The sequence below is a fragment of the Oncorhynchus gorbuscha genome, linkage group LG12, assembly GCF_021184085.1.
Source record: "Oncorhynchus gorbuscha isolate QuinsamMale2020 ecotype Even-year linkage group LG12, OgorEven_v1.0, whole genome shotgun sequence".
Lineage (NCBI taxonomy): Eukaryota > Metazoa > Chordata > Actinopteri > Salmoniformes > Salmonidae > Oncorhynchus > Oncorhynchus gorbuscha.
Window position 1 is genome coordinate 73,763,776 of NC_060184.1, and position 15,290 is coordinate 73,779,065.

At 42.5% G+C, this 15,290-nt stretch overlaps 1 protein-coding gene across 9 annotated transcripts in view; it reads left to right on the forward strand.

Annotated features, from left to right (window-relative positions):
* LOC123991381 (protein 4.1-like) overlaps positions 1-15,290 on the forward strand; it is a 123,366-nt gene that overhangs the window by 72,912 nt on the left and 35,164 nt on the right. For all 9 annotated transcript variants that reach the window (XM_046292923.1, XM_046292924.1, XM_046292921.1 and 6 more), the window contains 5 exons: positions 5,100-5,359; positions 6,505-6,552; positions 6,745-6,780; positions 10,438-10,632; positions 13,983-14,087. In XM_046292923.1, the coding sequence (XP_046148879.1) occupies positions 5,100-5,359; positions 6,505-6,552; positions 6,745-6,780; positions 10,438-10,632; positions 13,983-14,087 (644 nt within the window). The remainder of the gene's footprint in view (positions 1-5,099; positions 5,360-6,504; positions 6,553-6,744; positions 6,781-10,437; positions 10,633-13,982; positions 14,088-15,290) is intronic.

A 15,290-nucleotide genomic window follows, 5' to 3' on the forward strand; every position in this document is an offset into this window, starting at 1 on the left:
GTAACACCCTGTTCTCTCCTGTTCTCCGCTATAACCTCCTGTTCTCCCCTATAACCCCCTGTTCTCTCCTGTAACACCCTGTTCTCTCCTGTTCTCCCCTGTAACCCCCTGTTCTCCCCTGTTCTCTCCTGTTCTCCCCATTCTCCCTGTTCTCTCCTGTTCTCCCTGTTCTCCCCTATAACCCCCTGTTCTCCCCTGTTCTCTCCTGTTCTCCCCTATAACCCCCTGTTCTCCCCTGTTCTCTCCTGTTCTCCCCTATAACCCCCTGTTCTAGCCTGTTCTCTCCTGTTCTCCCCATTCTCTCTGTTCTCCCCTATAACCCCCTGTTCTCCCCTATAACCCCCTGTTCTCCCCTATAACCCCCTGTTCTCCCCTATAACCCCCTGTTCTCCCCTATAACCCCCTGTTCTCCCCTATAACCCCCTGTTCTCTCCTGTAACCCCCTGTAACCCCCTGTTCTCTCCTGTAACCCCCTGTTCTCTCCTGTTCTCCCCTATAACCCCCTGTTCTCCCCTGTTCTCTCCTGTTCTCCCCTGTAACCCCCTGTTCTCCCCTGTTCTCTCCTGTTCTCCCCTGTAACCCCTGTTCTCCCCTGTTCTCTCCTGTTCTCCCCTGTAACCCCCTGTTCTCCCCTGTTCTCTCCTGTTCTCCCCTGTAACCCCCTGTTCTCTCCTGTTCTCCCCTGTTCTCTCCTGTTCTCCCCTGTAACCCCCTGTTCTCCCCTGTTTTTTCCCTGTTCTCTCCTGTTCTCCCCTGTAACCCCTGTTCTCCCCTGTTCTCCCCTGTAACCCCCTGTTCTCTCCTGTTCTCCCCTGTTCTCTCCTGTTCTCCCCTGTAACCCCCTGTTCTCTCCTGTTCTCCCCTGTTCTCTCCTGTTCTCCCCTATAACCCCCTGTTCTCCCCTGTTCTCTCCTGTTCTCCCCTATAACCCCCTGTTCTCCCCTGTTCTCTCCTGTTCTCCCCTATAACCCCCTGTTCTCCCCTATAACCCCTGTTCTCCCCTATAACCCCCTGTTCTCCCCTATAACCCCCTGTTCTCCCCTGTTCTCCCCTGTAACCCCCTGTTCTCTCCTGTTCTCCCCTGTTCTCTCCTGTTCTCCCCTGTAACCCCTGTTCTCTCCTGTTCTCCCCTGTTCTCTCCTGTTCTCCCCTATAACCCCCTGTTCTCCCCTGTTCTCTCCTGTTCTCCCCTATAACCCCCTGTTCTCCCCTGTTCTCTCCTGTTCTCCCCTATAACCCCCTGTTCTCCCCTATAACCCCCTGTTCTCCCCTATAACCCCCTGTTCTCTCCTGTACCCCCTGTTCTCTCCTGTAACACCCTGTTCTCTCCTGTTCTCCCCTATAACCCCCTGTTCTAGCCTGTTCTCTCCTGTTCTCCCCATTCTCTCTGTTCTCCCCTATAACCCCCTGTTTCCCCTATAACCCCTGTTCTCTCCTGTACCACCCTGTTCTCTCCTGTTCTCTCCTGTAACCCCCTGTTCTCTCCTGTAACACCCTGTTCTCTCCTGTTCTCCCCTATAACCCCCTGTTCTAGCCTGTTCTCTCCTGTTCTCCCCATTCTCTCTGTTCTCCCCTGTAACCCCCAGTTCTCCCCTGTTCTCCCCTGTTCTCTCCTGTTCTCCCCTGTAACCCCCTGTTCTCTCCTGTTCTCTCCTGTTCTCCCCTGTAACCCCCTGTTCTCTCCTGTTCTCCCCATTCTCTCTGTTCTCCCCTGTTCTCTCCTGTTCTCCCCTATAACCCCCTGTTCTCTCCTGTTCTCCCCTATAACCCCTGTTCTCCCCTGTTCTCTCCTGTTCTCCCCTATAACCCCCTGTTCTCCCCTGTTCTCTCCTGTTCTCCCCTATAACCCCCTGTTCTCCCCTGTTCTCTCCTGTTCTCCCCTATAACCCCCTGTTCTCCCCTATAACCCCCTGTTCTCCCCTGTTCTCTCCTGTTCTCCCCTATAACCCCCTGATCTAGCCTGTTCTTTCCTGTTCTCCCCTGTTCTCTCTGTTCTCCCCTGTAACCCCCAGTTCTCCCCTGTTCGGCCCCGTTCACTGATTAATTGGAGAATTTGTTTTTTAATTTGATTTATGCCCCTTCCAGTGCTCTGTGAGCCAGCTGTCTTTGTCTTGATTGCCGGCGTGGGTCGTCACTATCGTATCAGATCTGTGGATGAAAACCGGTCCATTTGAATGTAAATGTTGTTGTAGCTGGCGTCCCCAGCTGATGTCTCATCTCGGGGTGACGAGCTCTTTTGGCGGAATTTCACTAGCTAACTGATGTGGCAGAGAGACTCTGCCAATTGGGTGTGGTGCCAATTTAATATGAGCCTCCTTGGGGCCCGTATTAGATTCAGACTCGTCATTATCATTGGACCGAAAAGGCAACATTGATATTTATGTCTCAACTTCTCATTGATGGGAGTCAGTTCAGTGTCTGGCGGTTGGTTCTCCTCCCATCCGAAAGTGTATCCATCCTCTAGCACTGTAAGACTCAACTCCATCTCTTAGTCTGAGGCTTTCCATAACACTGTGAATCAGACACAACCCACACATCCTTTAACATTCATGTATTCAAATCTATAGTCAATATCTCTACATAATTATAATATAAACCAACAATATTCTCTCAAGTGCTCAGCTGACTCCCTAATGCTCAGATTTGAATAGTATTACATCATCATGTTAATATTGAATTTCTATGCAATCCTCCTCAGCTCCGCAGAGTACACCCAAAAGGAGTACACCCAAAAGGAGTACACCCAAAAGGAGTTCACCCAATAGGAGTTCACCCAATAGGAGTTCACCCAATAGGAGTTCACCCAATAGGAGTTCACCCAATAGGAGTTCACCCACAAGGAGTTCACCCAAAGGAGTTCACCCAAAAGGAGTTCACCCAAAAGGAGTTCACCCGATAGGAGTTCACCCGATAGGAGTTCCCCCGAAAGGAGTTCCCCCGAAAGGAGTTCACCCAAAAGGAGTTCACCCAAAAGGAATACCCCCCAGTCTATATCCCCGAGAATTGAACCACCTGCTAGTTTTAACGTCGCTAAACCAACAGGTAGATATCATGCACTGTGTGTCTCTGTACATGCTAACAGTAGATGTAGCCCCTGCTAGCTATGCCTGCTAGTTAATTATCACATTTATGCTTCTTCGCTTTTCCTATTTTTGACGAGGGCCATTTTGTTTTGTATTTTGGGCCCTTTTTAGAGACTCCCCCCTCAGTGCTGACCAGGCTTGCATGCTCCCGTGCTGATTGGGGGAGCTCCCTGCCTAGCATGTGAATGCACCATGGCCTTCGCTTCACAGCTGTTCACTTGCAGTTGTTTGTTTCAAAATAATATGGAGGAAACAAAAAACGCCTTGTTGTGTTAGCTTGGCCGCTATTGGTTAATGTGGCCCGTATCTATAAGGAGACTTGACATTTACTCACTTTTTCTCCCAGCTCGTAACATGGAGTCAAAGTGCATTCTGTGCCGTCACAGATGTAGGGAGATGGTACAAGTTAACCTAGATACAGTTAATATTGGTTAGGATATGTGTTTTTCTTGGCTGAATGATAGAATACAGCTTCCTTGCTGTGTTTGGGTCCACAACAGGGATGCCTTCCATTCTCTCATCTGTAACTGACACATAGCAACGACGGAGCATCGTTTTATGTGTCAGTTAACAGCACATCCAATACCTTTGGATTTTCTGACTCGTTTACACCCTCTGATGCAGTAGTTTTTTAAATTGATATTTCAGTGTGTGAAAGGAGCCTTTAACAAGTAGTTTGAGCCTTTGATTTCCAGTCAATGGGGAAAATTCCCAAGCTGCGGTAAGTTAAAGAATGTTTGTAAGGCCTGCGTATCGAGGAGCTTAAACATGACAGGTTATCAGGGATTTAGCATTCCAGTCCAAGAAGATGTAAATAGCGAGCATTTATGATGAGAGTTGTCAACCAATCAGAAAAACCTCCGCATGGAAACTGTAGCTCAGTTGGTAGAGCATGGCGCTTGTAACGCCAGGGTAGTGGGTTCGATCCCCGGGACCACCCATACGTAGAATGTATGCACACATGACTGTAAGTCGCTTTGGATAAAAGCGTCTGCTAAATGGCATATATTATTATATATTAAATCAGAAAAACCCTTTTCTCCTCCTAGACCCTGGTATTTCTCCTCCTAGACCCTGGTATTTCACCAGTTGCTTACTGTTTTACCTGAAACTCTTGATGATATTGTTGTATAATATCATACTGCTGATAAGATTCTATGAGCAGCTACACTACATGATCTATATAAGACAAAAATATGTGGACACCTGCTCATCAAACATCTCATTCCAAAATCATGGGCATTAATATGGAGTTGGTCCCCCCTTTGCTGCAATAACAGCCTCCCCACTTCTGGGAAGGCTTTCCACTAGATGTTGGAACATTGCTGCAGGGACTTGCTTCCATTCAGCCACAAGAGCATTAGTGAGGTCGGCAACTGATGTTGGGCGATTAGACATGGCTAGCAGTTGGCGTTCCAATTTATCTCAAAGGTGTTTGATGAGGTTGAGGTCAGGGCTCTGTGCAGGCCAGTCAAATTCTTCCACACCGATCTCGACAAACCATTTCTGTATGGACCTCGCTTGGTGCGCGGGGAATTGTCATCTTGAAACAGGAAAGGGCCTTCCCCAAACTGTTGCCACAAAGTTGGAAGCACATAATTGTCTAGAATGTCATTGTATGCTGTGGTGGTGTCCACATACTTTTGTATATGAAATGCTCAGGGCTAGCTTTGTCATTTCAAACCACACAATGATTTCAGAATATTGCTTTAATTACAGATCATATCTGATAGAAAAGCTCTGATGTTGATAATATGTTATTATTTGTTATTATCAACAAGAATGGGATTTAATATCTCCTGTATCTCCTGAGTCAATGGCTGTGATGACTATGCGGATACAGACTGTAGCTCATTAGCATTACCTCTCCAACCCGCTGACCTGCAATATTGCCTCCGTTAAAGGAAAATGACAATTCCCTAAATGGAAAATGATCTGTGTGTGTATGTGTGTGTGGGTATGTGCGTGCTTGTGTCCGTGCGTGTGCGTGCATGTGCGTCTATGTGCATGCTTCAGAGATGGGCTCGGACCTATACGGAAGGGCAAAGGGCATCGCCATGAGCGACCTCATCACCACCGTGACACCGGAGAAAAGGGTGGAGGAGAGGAAGGCAGAGGAAGAGGTGGAAGTAAAGGTGGAGGTGGAGGTGGAGGTGGAGGTGGAAGTAGAGGTGGAAGTAGAGGTGGAGGTGGAGGAGGTGGAGGAGGATGAGACCACGAAAGCCACCGAGATCTCTCTACCAAGTCCAACCTCTCCCATTCGACACGACACCAAGGTATAGTTCTCCACACCCAATCAAATATCTCGGTCCTTTGCCCACCCCTGAGAGCATTCTATAATACATTCCTCTGATTACCCAGATTCCACTCTGAAAATTGACAGCTGTTTATTGCCGGAGCCAAGAGTAGAAAGTAGCTAGCGCCAGCCAGAGCTATTCTGTCAGACAGACTAGAGCCAGATGGCCTTTCTCCTTCTAGGGTAGCGAAGTAGCACAAATCTCATTGTCTGGGGATGCCGCCCTGTGCTTTTCACGCTCTGCCACTCTCTCTATCAGGTAGGCAGGTCCCTGATAAGTCACTAATGGAGAACTGACCTGAACCTTCAATACTCTGGCAGAGCGGCAAGTTCAGATCAATGCCAGAACACTCAGCGAAAGGCAGGGTCAGACTATTTGAAATGTAGAAATAAAAATGGCTTTTTTAGTGAACAAATTGATGACAAGGAGCTTAACCTGAATGAACTTTGGCAGATGTAATGTCTGTACTTACTAGTTACCTAGGATAAGGGTTCTTAGTAGAATCCAGAGGTCAAACTACTGACGTTAATTGCATTCGTGATGAACATTTATACGGTGGGAGAGTGACCTCAAGCTGGTGGAGTCATCTGTAATGTAGTTTAATGATATTATGTTGATATAGGTCATCTGTAATGTAGTTTAATGATATTATGTTGATATAGGTCATCTGTAATGTAGTTTAATGATATTATGTTGATATAGGTCATCTGTAATGTAGTTTAATGATATTATGTTGATATAGGTCATCTGTAATGTAGTTTAATGATATTATGTTGATATAGGTCATCTGTAATGTAGTTTAGTGATATTATGTTGATATAGGTCATCTGTAATGTAGTTTAATGATATTATGTTGATATAGTTCATCTGTAATGTAGTTTAGTGATATTATGTTGATATAGGTCATCTGTAATGTAGTTTAATGATATTATGTTGATATAGGTCATCTGAATATGTTTTCATGCATTTCCTGTTGAGTTTTTGTTTACTCCGAAAACAGTTTACTGTCACTACTTTGTTCAACCACTTTCCTAATAGCTAATGTTTAGGTAAATATGAGCTCTGGGGAAATGCTATATACTCAACCGTAACAGCCACGGTTCTCTTGTGTTACTACTAAACAGACTGAACTGACTGACGCTGGTGTTGATGGTGAACTGACAGCCACGGAGGTTTGTAACATTGTAACATCACTAGTCACCTCAACTCTCATCTCCTTTTGTAGAAATCTTACGTTTTTTTGGTTTCACATTTCTATTTCAACAATATCTGATGTTATTTGATAATTCCTCTCGTAAGCTATAACGTGTGTTGTATTCTGGTTTCGATATCAAATTCCCTCTCTTTGCTTCCCATGCTGCCAGTCGGACCAGGAAGATGAGTCCGAGTTAAAGACACAGGTATGCTAACTAAAGTACCGTAACACTCATTACCACTCATTTCATCCACAGCTGGTCAAACGACCATTTCACCCAAAACCTGTGAGCCTGGGATTCAAAATCACTGAAGGCTGCACAATCAACAGCTGCAATCGACGAGGAGATATAGATTTGACATGTAATAAAATCTAACGGACTGTCGTTTTCTTTCCAGAACAGTCTCATAAGATGAATAAAGCAGGAGAATGTGTTTGTCAGACATAGTGTGCTGATGTTAGAGGTTGGTATTGTATGGAACAGCAGGCTAGTGCATGGTGGGGACTTGGTTTGGACAGTAACAGTGGATTTACCATTCTTTATGTCATCAACATGAGGGGTTTGTAACAGGTAGCTGTTATAACAGACAACATGAGGGGTTTGTAACAGGTAGCTGTTATAACAGACAACATGAGGGGTTTGTAACAGGTAGCTGTTATAACAGACAACATGAGGGGTTTGTAACAGGTAGCTGTTATAACAGACAACATGAGGGGTTTGTAACAGGTAGCTGTTATAACAGACAACATGAGGGGTTTGTAACAGGTAGCTGTTATAACAGACAACATGAGGGGTTTGTAACAGGTAGCTGTTATAACAGACAACATGAGGGGTTTTTGTAACAGGTAGCTGTTATAACAGACAACATGAGGGGTTTGTAACAGGTAGCTGTTATAACAGACAACATGAGGGGTTTGTAACAGGTAGCTGTTATAACAGACAACATGAGGGGTTTGTAACAGGTAGCTGTTATAACAGACAACATGAGGGGTTTGTAACAGGTAGCTGTTATAACAGACAACATGAGGGGTTTGTAACAGGTAGCTGTTATAACAGACAACATGAGGGGTTTGTAACAGGTAGCTGTTATAACAGACAACATGAGGGGTTTGTAACAGGTAGCTGTTATAACAGACAACATGAGGGGTTTGTAACAGGTAGCTGTTATAACAGACAACATGAGGGGTTTGTAACAGGTAGCTGTTATAACAGACAACATGAGGGGTTTGTAACAGGTAGCTGTTATAACAGACAACATGAGGGGTTTGTAACAGGGGTTTGTAGCTGTTATAACAGACAACATGAGGGGTTTGTAACAGGTAGCTGTTATAACAGACAACATGAGGGGTTTGTAACAGGTAGCTGTTATAACAGACAACATGAGGGGTTTGTAACAGGTAGCTGTTATAACAGAACAGACAACTGTTATGAGGGGTTTGTAACAGGTAGCTGTTATAACAGACAACATGAGGGGTTTGTAACAGGTAGCTGTTATAACAGACAACATGAGGGGTTTGTAACAGGTAGCTGTTATAACAGACAACATGAGGGGTTTGTAACAGGTAGCTGTTATAACAGACAACATGAGGGGTTTGTAACAGGTAGCTGTTATAACAGACAACATGAGGGGTTTGTAACAGGTAGCTGTTATAACAGACAACATGAGGGGTTTGTAACAGGTAGCTGTTATAACAGACAACATGAGGGGTTTGTAACATGAGGTAGCTGTTATAACAGACAACATGAGGGGTTTTGTAGCTGTTATAACAGACAACATGAGGGGTTTGTAACAGGTAGCTGTTATAACAGACAACATGAGGGGTTTGTAACAGGTAGCTGTTATAACAGACAACATGAGGGGTTTGTAACAGGTAGCTGTTATAACAGACAACATGAGGGGTTTGTAACAGGTAGTGTTAACTAATGATACCATGTTGTTTTGAACTAATGTTGTCTGATGTTTATTCACTAACATGCTACCTTTTATTTGGAGATTTAGTTGTATTGATGTAATACATACTGGATTAACAGCATATGCCAGGTGGAAGTTATTGCTAGATAGAGAGTAAGAGGATGCTGAGTTATATTGATATCTATGAATGCTTCCTTAAAAAGGGGCAAATCCTAACTTCCATTTAGTCATGCATTGATGTCAATGGGAGACTAAGTGAAAATCTTACTTAAGTGAAAGTTAGGATTCGCTGCAAAATGCAGATAATTCATTTGAAAAGAAGGCCTGTTTCGGATAGATTATGACATTATACAGCTCATTATACTGCAGCTGTGAACATAATACAAACATGCATAAAAGTAAAGGACATTACATTTGTCAATCTGTCACCACGGTGATACTTAGCCATGCTACTTGAATAGCAGCACACAAGCTGCTCTCCCAAAGATTCAGATGTGTAATTTGTCTCACAAAACACAGTTGATTTTCTATTGCATTCACTATCTCATTCATTTGTTGGCTTTTAGCGTCCAGTGGCATTCTTGTTTTCCATGGAATTTTATTTTCAGTATTTTTTTAAATTCATGGACATGAAACATATTTCACAATCTGAAACACTACATAACACAACACTGCTATATTGACTTGACATCCATAGACATGTAACATCTAAACCCTAACAGTAACTAACCCTAACACATGTAACATCTAAACCCTAATGGTTACTAACCCTAATGGTTACTAACCCTAACACATGTAACATCTAAACCCTAATGGTTACTAACCCTAATGGTTACTAACCCTAACACATGTAACATCTAAACCCTAATGGTTACTAACCCTAATGGTTACTAACCCTAACACATGTAACATCTAAACCCTAATGGTTACTAACCCTAACACATGTAACATCTAAACCCTAATGGTTACTAACCCTAATGGTTACTAACCCTAACACATGTAACATCTAAACCCTAATGGTTACTAACCCTAATGGTTACTAACCCTAACACATGTAACATCTAAACCCTAACAGTAACTAACCCTAACACATGTAACATCTAAACCCTAACAGTAACTAACCCTAACACATGTAACATCTAAACCCTAACAGTAACTAACCCTAACACATGTAACATCTAAACCCTAACAGTAACTAACCCTAACACATGTAACATCTAAACCCTAATGGTTACTAACCATACACATGTAACATCTAAACCCTAACAGTAACTAACCCTAACACATGTAACATCTAAACCCTAATGGTTACTAACCATACACATGTAACATCTAAACCCTAACAGTAACTAACCCTAACACATGTAACATCTAAACCCTAATGGTTACTAACCCTAACACATGTAACATCTAAACCCTAACGGTAACTAACCCTAATGGTTACTAACCCTAATGGTTACTAACCCTAACGGTAACTAACCCTAACGGTAACTAACGGTAACTAACCCTAACGGTTACTAACCCTAACGGTTACTAACCCTAACGGTTACTAACCCTAACGGTTACTAACCCTAACGGTAACTAACCCTAATGGTAACTAACCCTAATGGTAACTAACCCTAATGGTAACTAACCCTAATGGTAACTAACCCTAACGGTAACTAACCCTAACCGTTACTAACCCTAACGATAACTAACCCTAACCGTTACTAACCCTAATGGTAACTAACCATAAAGGTTACTAACCCTAACCGTTACTAACCCTAACGATAACTAACCCTAACCGTTACTAACCCTAACCGTTACTAACCCTAACGGTAACTAACCATAAAGGTTACTAACCCTAACGGTAACTAACCATAAAGGTTACTAACCCTAACGGTAACTAACCCTAACAGTAACAGTAGTGTATCATTATCAGTAAGATGACTTCTCTTCCTGCTCCTCAGGACACAGTGGGCACGCCGGAGGAGCTGTTGAAACACACGACCAACATTAGTGAGCTCAGGAGATCGTTCCTGGAGACGGGCGCCGACTCGGCTGGCCTTACCGAATGGGAGAAGAGGCTGTCATCGTCCCCCCTGCGCTCGCCGCGCCTCGACGAGGCCCCCATGATCGAACCCCTGGAACTCGACGAGGTACCGGTAAGTTCATTGTTTAATCAGAGAAGGACAGAATGGAGAGAGAGAGAGAGACAGGGGGACATCAACGTATCTTTTAGAGACCCCTCCACTGGACGGAAACATCAACATGAGAAATCTAGTGTCATATAATCCAGTGGTGGCCAGTGCGCAGGTTTTTGTTCCATTCCTGCTCTAAAACCTGATTCTACTAATCAGCTGCTCATTAGCTCCTTGATGAGCTGAATCAGGTTAGAAAACCTGCTGGATGTACATACACAACCCTGATCTAAAGAGAAATAACAATTCACATTTGATAGGCTATGATTTGATGGTTGAGATTTGTCTGCTAGAGTGTGAGATGGTTGAGATGTGTCTGCTAGAGTGTGAGATGGTTGAGATTTGTCTGCTAGAGTGTGAGAAGGTTGAGATGTGTCTGCTAGAGTGTGAGATGGTTGAGATGTGTCTGCTAGAGTGTGAGAAGGTTGAGATGTGTCTGCTAGAGTGTGAGATGGTTGAGATGTGTCTGCTAGAGTGTGAGAAGGTTGAGATTTGTCTGCTAGAGTGTGAGAAGGTTGAGATGTGTCTGCTAGAGTGTGAGAAGGTTGAGATGTGTCTGCTAGAGTGTGAGAAGGTTGAGATGTGTCTGCTAGAGTGTGAGAAGGTTGAGATGTGTCTGCTAGAGTGTGAGAAGGTTGAGATGTGTCTGCTAGAGTGTGAGCTCAGGTTGTTTAGAGGGAAAGAGATGAATGAGATCCTTCCTCTCCATGTCAAGTCTCTGGAGACTGGGGCCTCTAACCGCCTCCCTTTGAAAACCTGCTCAATAATCCATGCAGGTGGAGGACGGTGCTTCACATCCAGCTACTGGAGATAGAAGAACAACTGTTGTGAAAGAATCGCTGCCTCATTATAACATTTTGACACCTACCTTACTTCTCCAGTGGTGTTGTCAAATAGTTACCAAGCATCAAGCTGTTTTTCAATGGGAAGTTAAGCCACGGTAAAAGGAAGTGATGCAGATGCGGCTCCTTGACGAAGCAACAAAAAAAAAAGAAGTGTAAGCTACCTTATCCAACCATTGAAGCCCAAAGTAGATAAAAGGAGCAAGCGTTTAAAGGAGCAGGGGACAATTAACAGTGGGACATCAGAATAGGACTCGATTGATTTGTAGCAGTGTGGCCAGTGAACAAGTCATAAATCCTTGTGTACTGTAACCTTGCCAAACGGAGGTGGGAGGGAGAGACAGAAGGAAACCATTGGAAACATCCTTCTCGACTAAGCATTTTAGTGCACTAATATATATATATATATATATATATATATATATATATATATATATATATATATATATATATATATATATATATATATATGGGGAAGCATGCAGGAACTTCAAAAGAGAGGGAGGATTAGGGAGAAGAAACCCTGCTCCCTCTTGCATGGAGTTTGTGTGTGTGTGTGTGTGTGTGTGTGTGTGTGTGTGTGTGTGTGTGTGTGTGTGTGTGTGTGTGTGTGTGTGTGTGTGTGTGTGTGTGTGTGTGTGTGTGTGTGTGTGTGTGTGTGTGTGTGTGTGTGTGTGTGTGTGTGTGGGAACATCAAGCAGCCGGGAGAATGGCAATGATGGCGTAACCAGGGAAAGGAGATATTTTATTCATTAATGTAGCAGCAACGACGGCATACTTCAGCCAGTATTTATTTTCATGACTGTTGGGATGTGGTTAAATTAAGTCTAAGCACTGCAGCAGTTCCGCTCCAAGGAGATCTCCAAGAGCAATGTGGTGGATGACATGGGGTTAAATTAAGTGTGGAAAGGAGACAGTTTTAACATGCAGCCGAGTCTTGCTACCTTGTTTCATTCTTTATTTGTGAGCTACTGGACCCACATGTCTGATATCAACCCCACAGTGTGACTACGTTTGGAGAGATACTATAGTCCTGTAGTCACACGCTGGTGAAATCTCAGATCACACACACTCTTATCAAACACAATGAGTAAATATCACACACACTCTTATCAAACACAATGAGTAAATATCACACACACTTTTATCAAACACAATGAGTAAATATCACACACACTTTTATCAAACACAATGAGTAAATATCACACACACTCTTATCAAACACAATGAGTAAATATCACACACACTCTTATCAAACACAATGAGTAAATATCACACACACTCTTATCAAACACAATGAGTAAATATCACACACACTCTTATCAAACACAATGAGTAAATATCACACACACTCTTATCAAACACAATGAGTAAATATCACACACACTCTTATCAAACACAATGAGTAAATATCACACACACTCTTATCAAACACAATGAGTAAATATCACACACACTCTTATCAAACACAATGAGTAAATATCACACACACTCTTATCAAACACAATGAGTAAATATCACACACACTCTTATCAAACACAATGAGTAAATATCACACACACTCTTATCAAACACAATGAGTAAATATCACACACACTCTCATCAAACACAATGAGTAAATATCACACACACTCTTATCAAACACAATGAGTAAATATCACACACACTCTTATCAAACACAATGAGTAAATATCACACACACTCTCATCAAACACAATGAGTAAATATCACACACACTCTTATCAAACACAATGAGTAAATATCACACACACTCTCATCAAACACAATGAGTAAATATCACACACACTTTTATCAAACACAATGACTAAATATCACACACACTCTTATCAAACACAATGAGTAAATATCACACACACTCTTATCAAACACAATGAGTAAATATCACACACACTCTTATCAAACACAATGAGTAAATATCACACACACTCTTATCAAACACAATGAGTAAATATCACACACACTCTTATCAAACACAATGAGTAAATATCACACACACTCTTATCAAACACAATGAGCAAATATCACACACACTCTTATCAAACACAATGAGTAAATATCACACACACTCTTATCAAACACAATGAGTAAATATCACACACACTCTTATCAAACACAATGAGTAAATATCACACACACTCTCATCAAACACAATGAGTAAATATCACACACACTCTTATCAAACACAATGAGTAAATATCACACACACTCTTATCAAACACAATGAGTAAATATCACACACACTCTGTAATGAGTAATGGTGCCAGAAATAGGATGCAGACCACACACACACACACACACACACACACACACACACACACACACACACACACACACACACACACACACACACACACACACACACACACACACACACACACAACTCAAAGCTACTTTCAATTCTAGTTCATTCATGCTGTTTGTTTGTTTCCCTTTTTTTCCCCATTCATGTAGAGCCAAGAGGATGAGGGAGAGGATGAGAGAGAGAGAGCCATGGCTGCAGGCGGTAGCGTTGAGGAGGACATTACGCACAGCCCTGTGGATACTAAGACTACTGTGGTAGGTAGCCAAGCTGTCACTACATACAAGTATCTCCTGGTTCAGGTATCTCTGTGTGATTAGAAAACCTTCATCTCTGCTGCTTGGCTAGATTAGAGCCAGCTACGCCAATGAATTATTGACGAGTCTTACACATTTAACCTATCATCCATTTGGGTGTGTAGGACTAGGTACCTATCCAGCAAACCAACATTTAATTAGTTCTGTGACAGTTCCCAGAACATTCATTAGGCCATGGCAAATGTTCTCTTGATGATTATAGAATGTTTGTATAAAACGTTCGCCTGACGTTCCAAGAACGTTCCTAGAAAACATTTTGTCTGTTCTTTAAAGGTTCCTAGAATGTTTCTGGGAACAGTCTGTTGGGAACATTGTGGGGACATTTACTGGAAACATTACTGGTTCGTTGTGTTATTACATTACCTGGAAACCTAATGGGAATGTTTGGGGAATGTTCTGTGATGGTTGTTACAGATGTTGTGTACAACATTTTAGTGAATTTTAGGAGAACATTCCAAGGATATTTAATTTAAAAATCAAAATAAGAAAATAAATAGATTTTGTTTTAAAGAATTTGAATGTTTTTGGGATGTTATCATCCTAATGGTTAAAACCCCATCTATAAGTTAATGGGAATCTTAGCTAGTATTTTGGGAATGTTCCCGGTTTGCTGGGTATGTTATTCATTGTCAGCAGTGGATGACAATGTGACTCATTTGACCCTGTGCAGTACCAGTCAACCTTTGCACACTCTTGGCATTCTCTCAACCAGCTTCACCTGGAATGCATTTTCAATTAACATGTGTGCCTTGTTAAAAGTTCATTTGTGGAATTTCTTTCCTTAATGCGTGTGAGCCAATCAGTTGTGTTGTGACAAGGTAGGGGTGGAATACAGAAGACGTCCCTATTTGGTAAAAGACCAAGTCCATATTATGGCAAGAACAGCTCAAATAAGTAAAGAGAAATGACAATCCATCATTACTTTAAGACATGGCAAGAACTTTGAAAGTTTCTTCAAGTGCAGTCACAAAAAACATCAAACACTATGATGAAACTTGCTCTCATGAGGACTGTCACAGGATAGGAAGACACAGAGTTACCTCTGCTACAGTAGATAAGTTCATTAGAGTTACCAGCCTCAGAAATTGCAGCCCAAATAAATGCTTCACAGATGCTTCGCAGAGTTCAAGTAACAGACACATC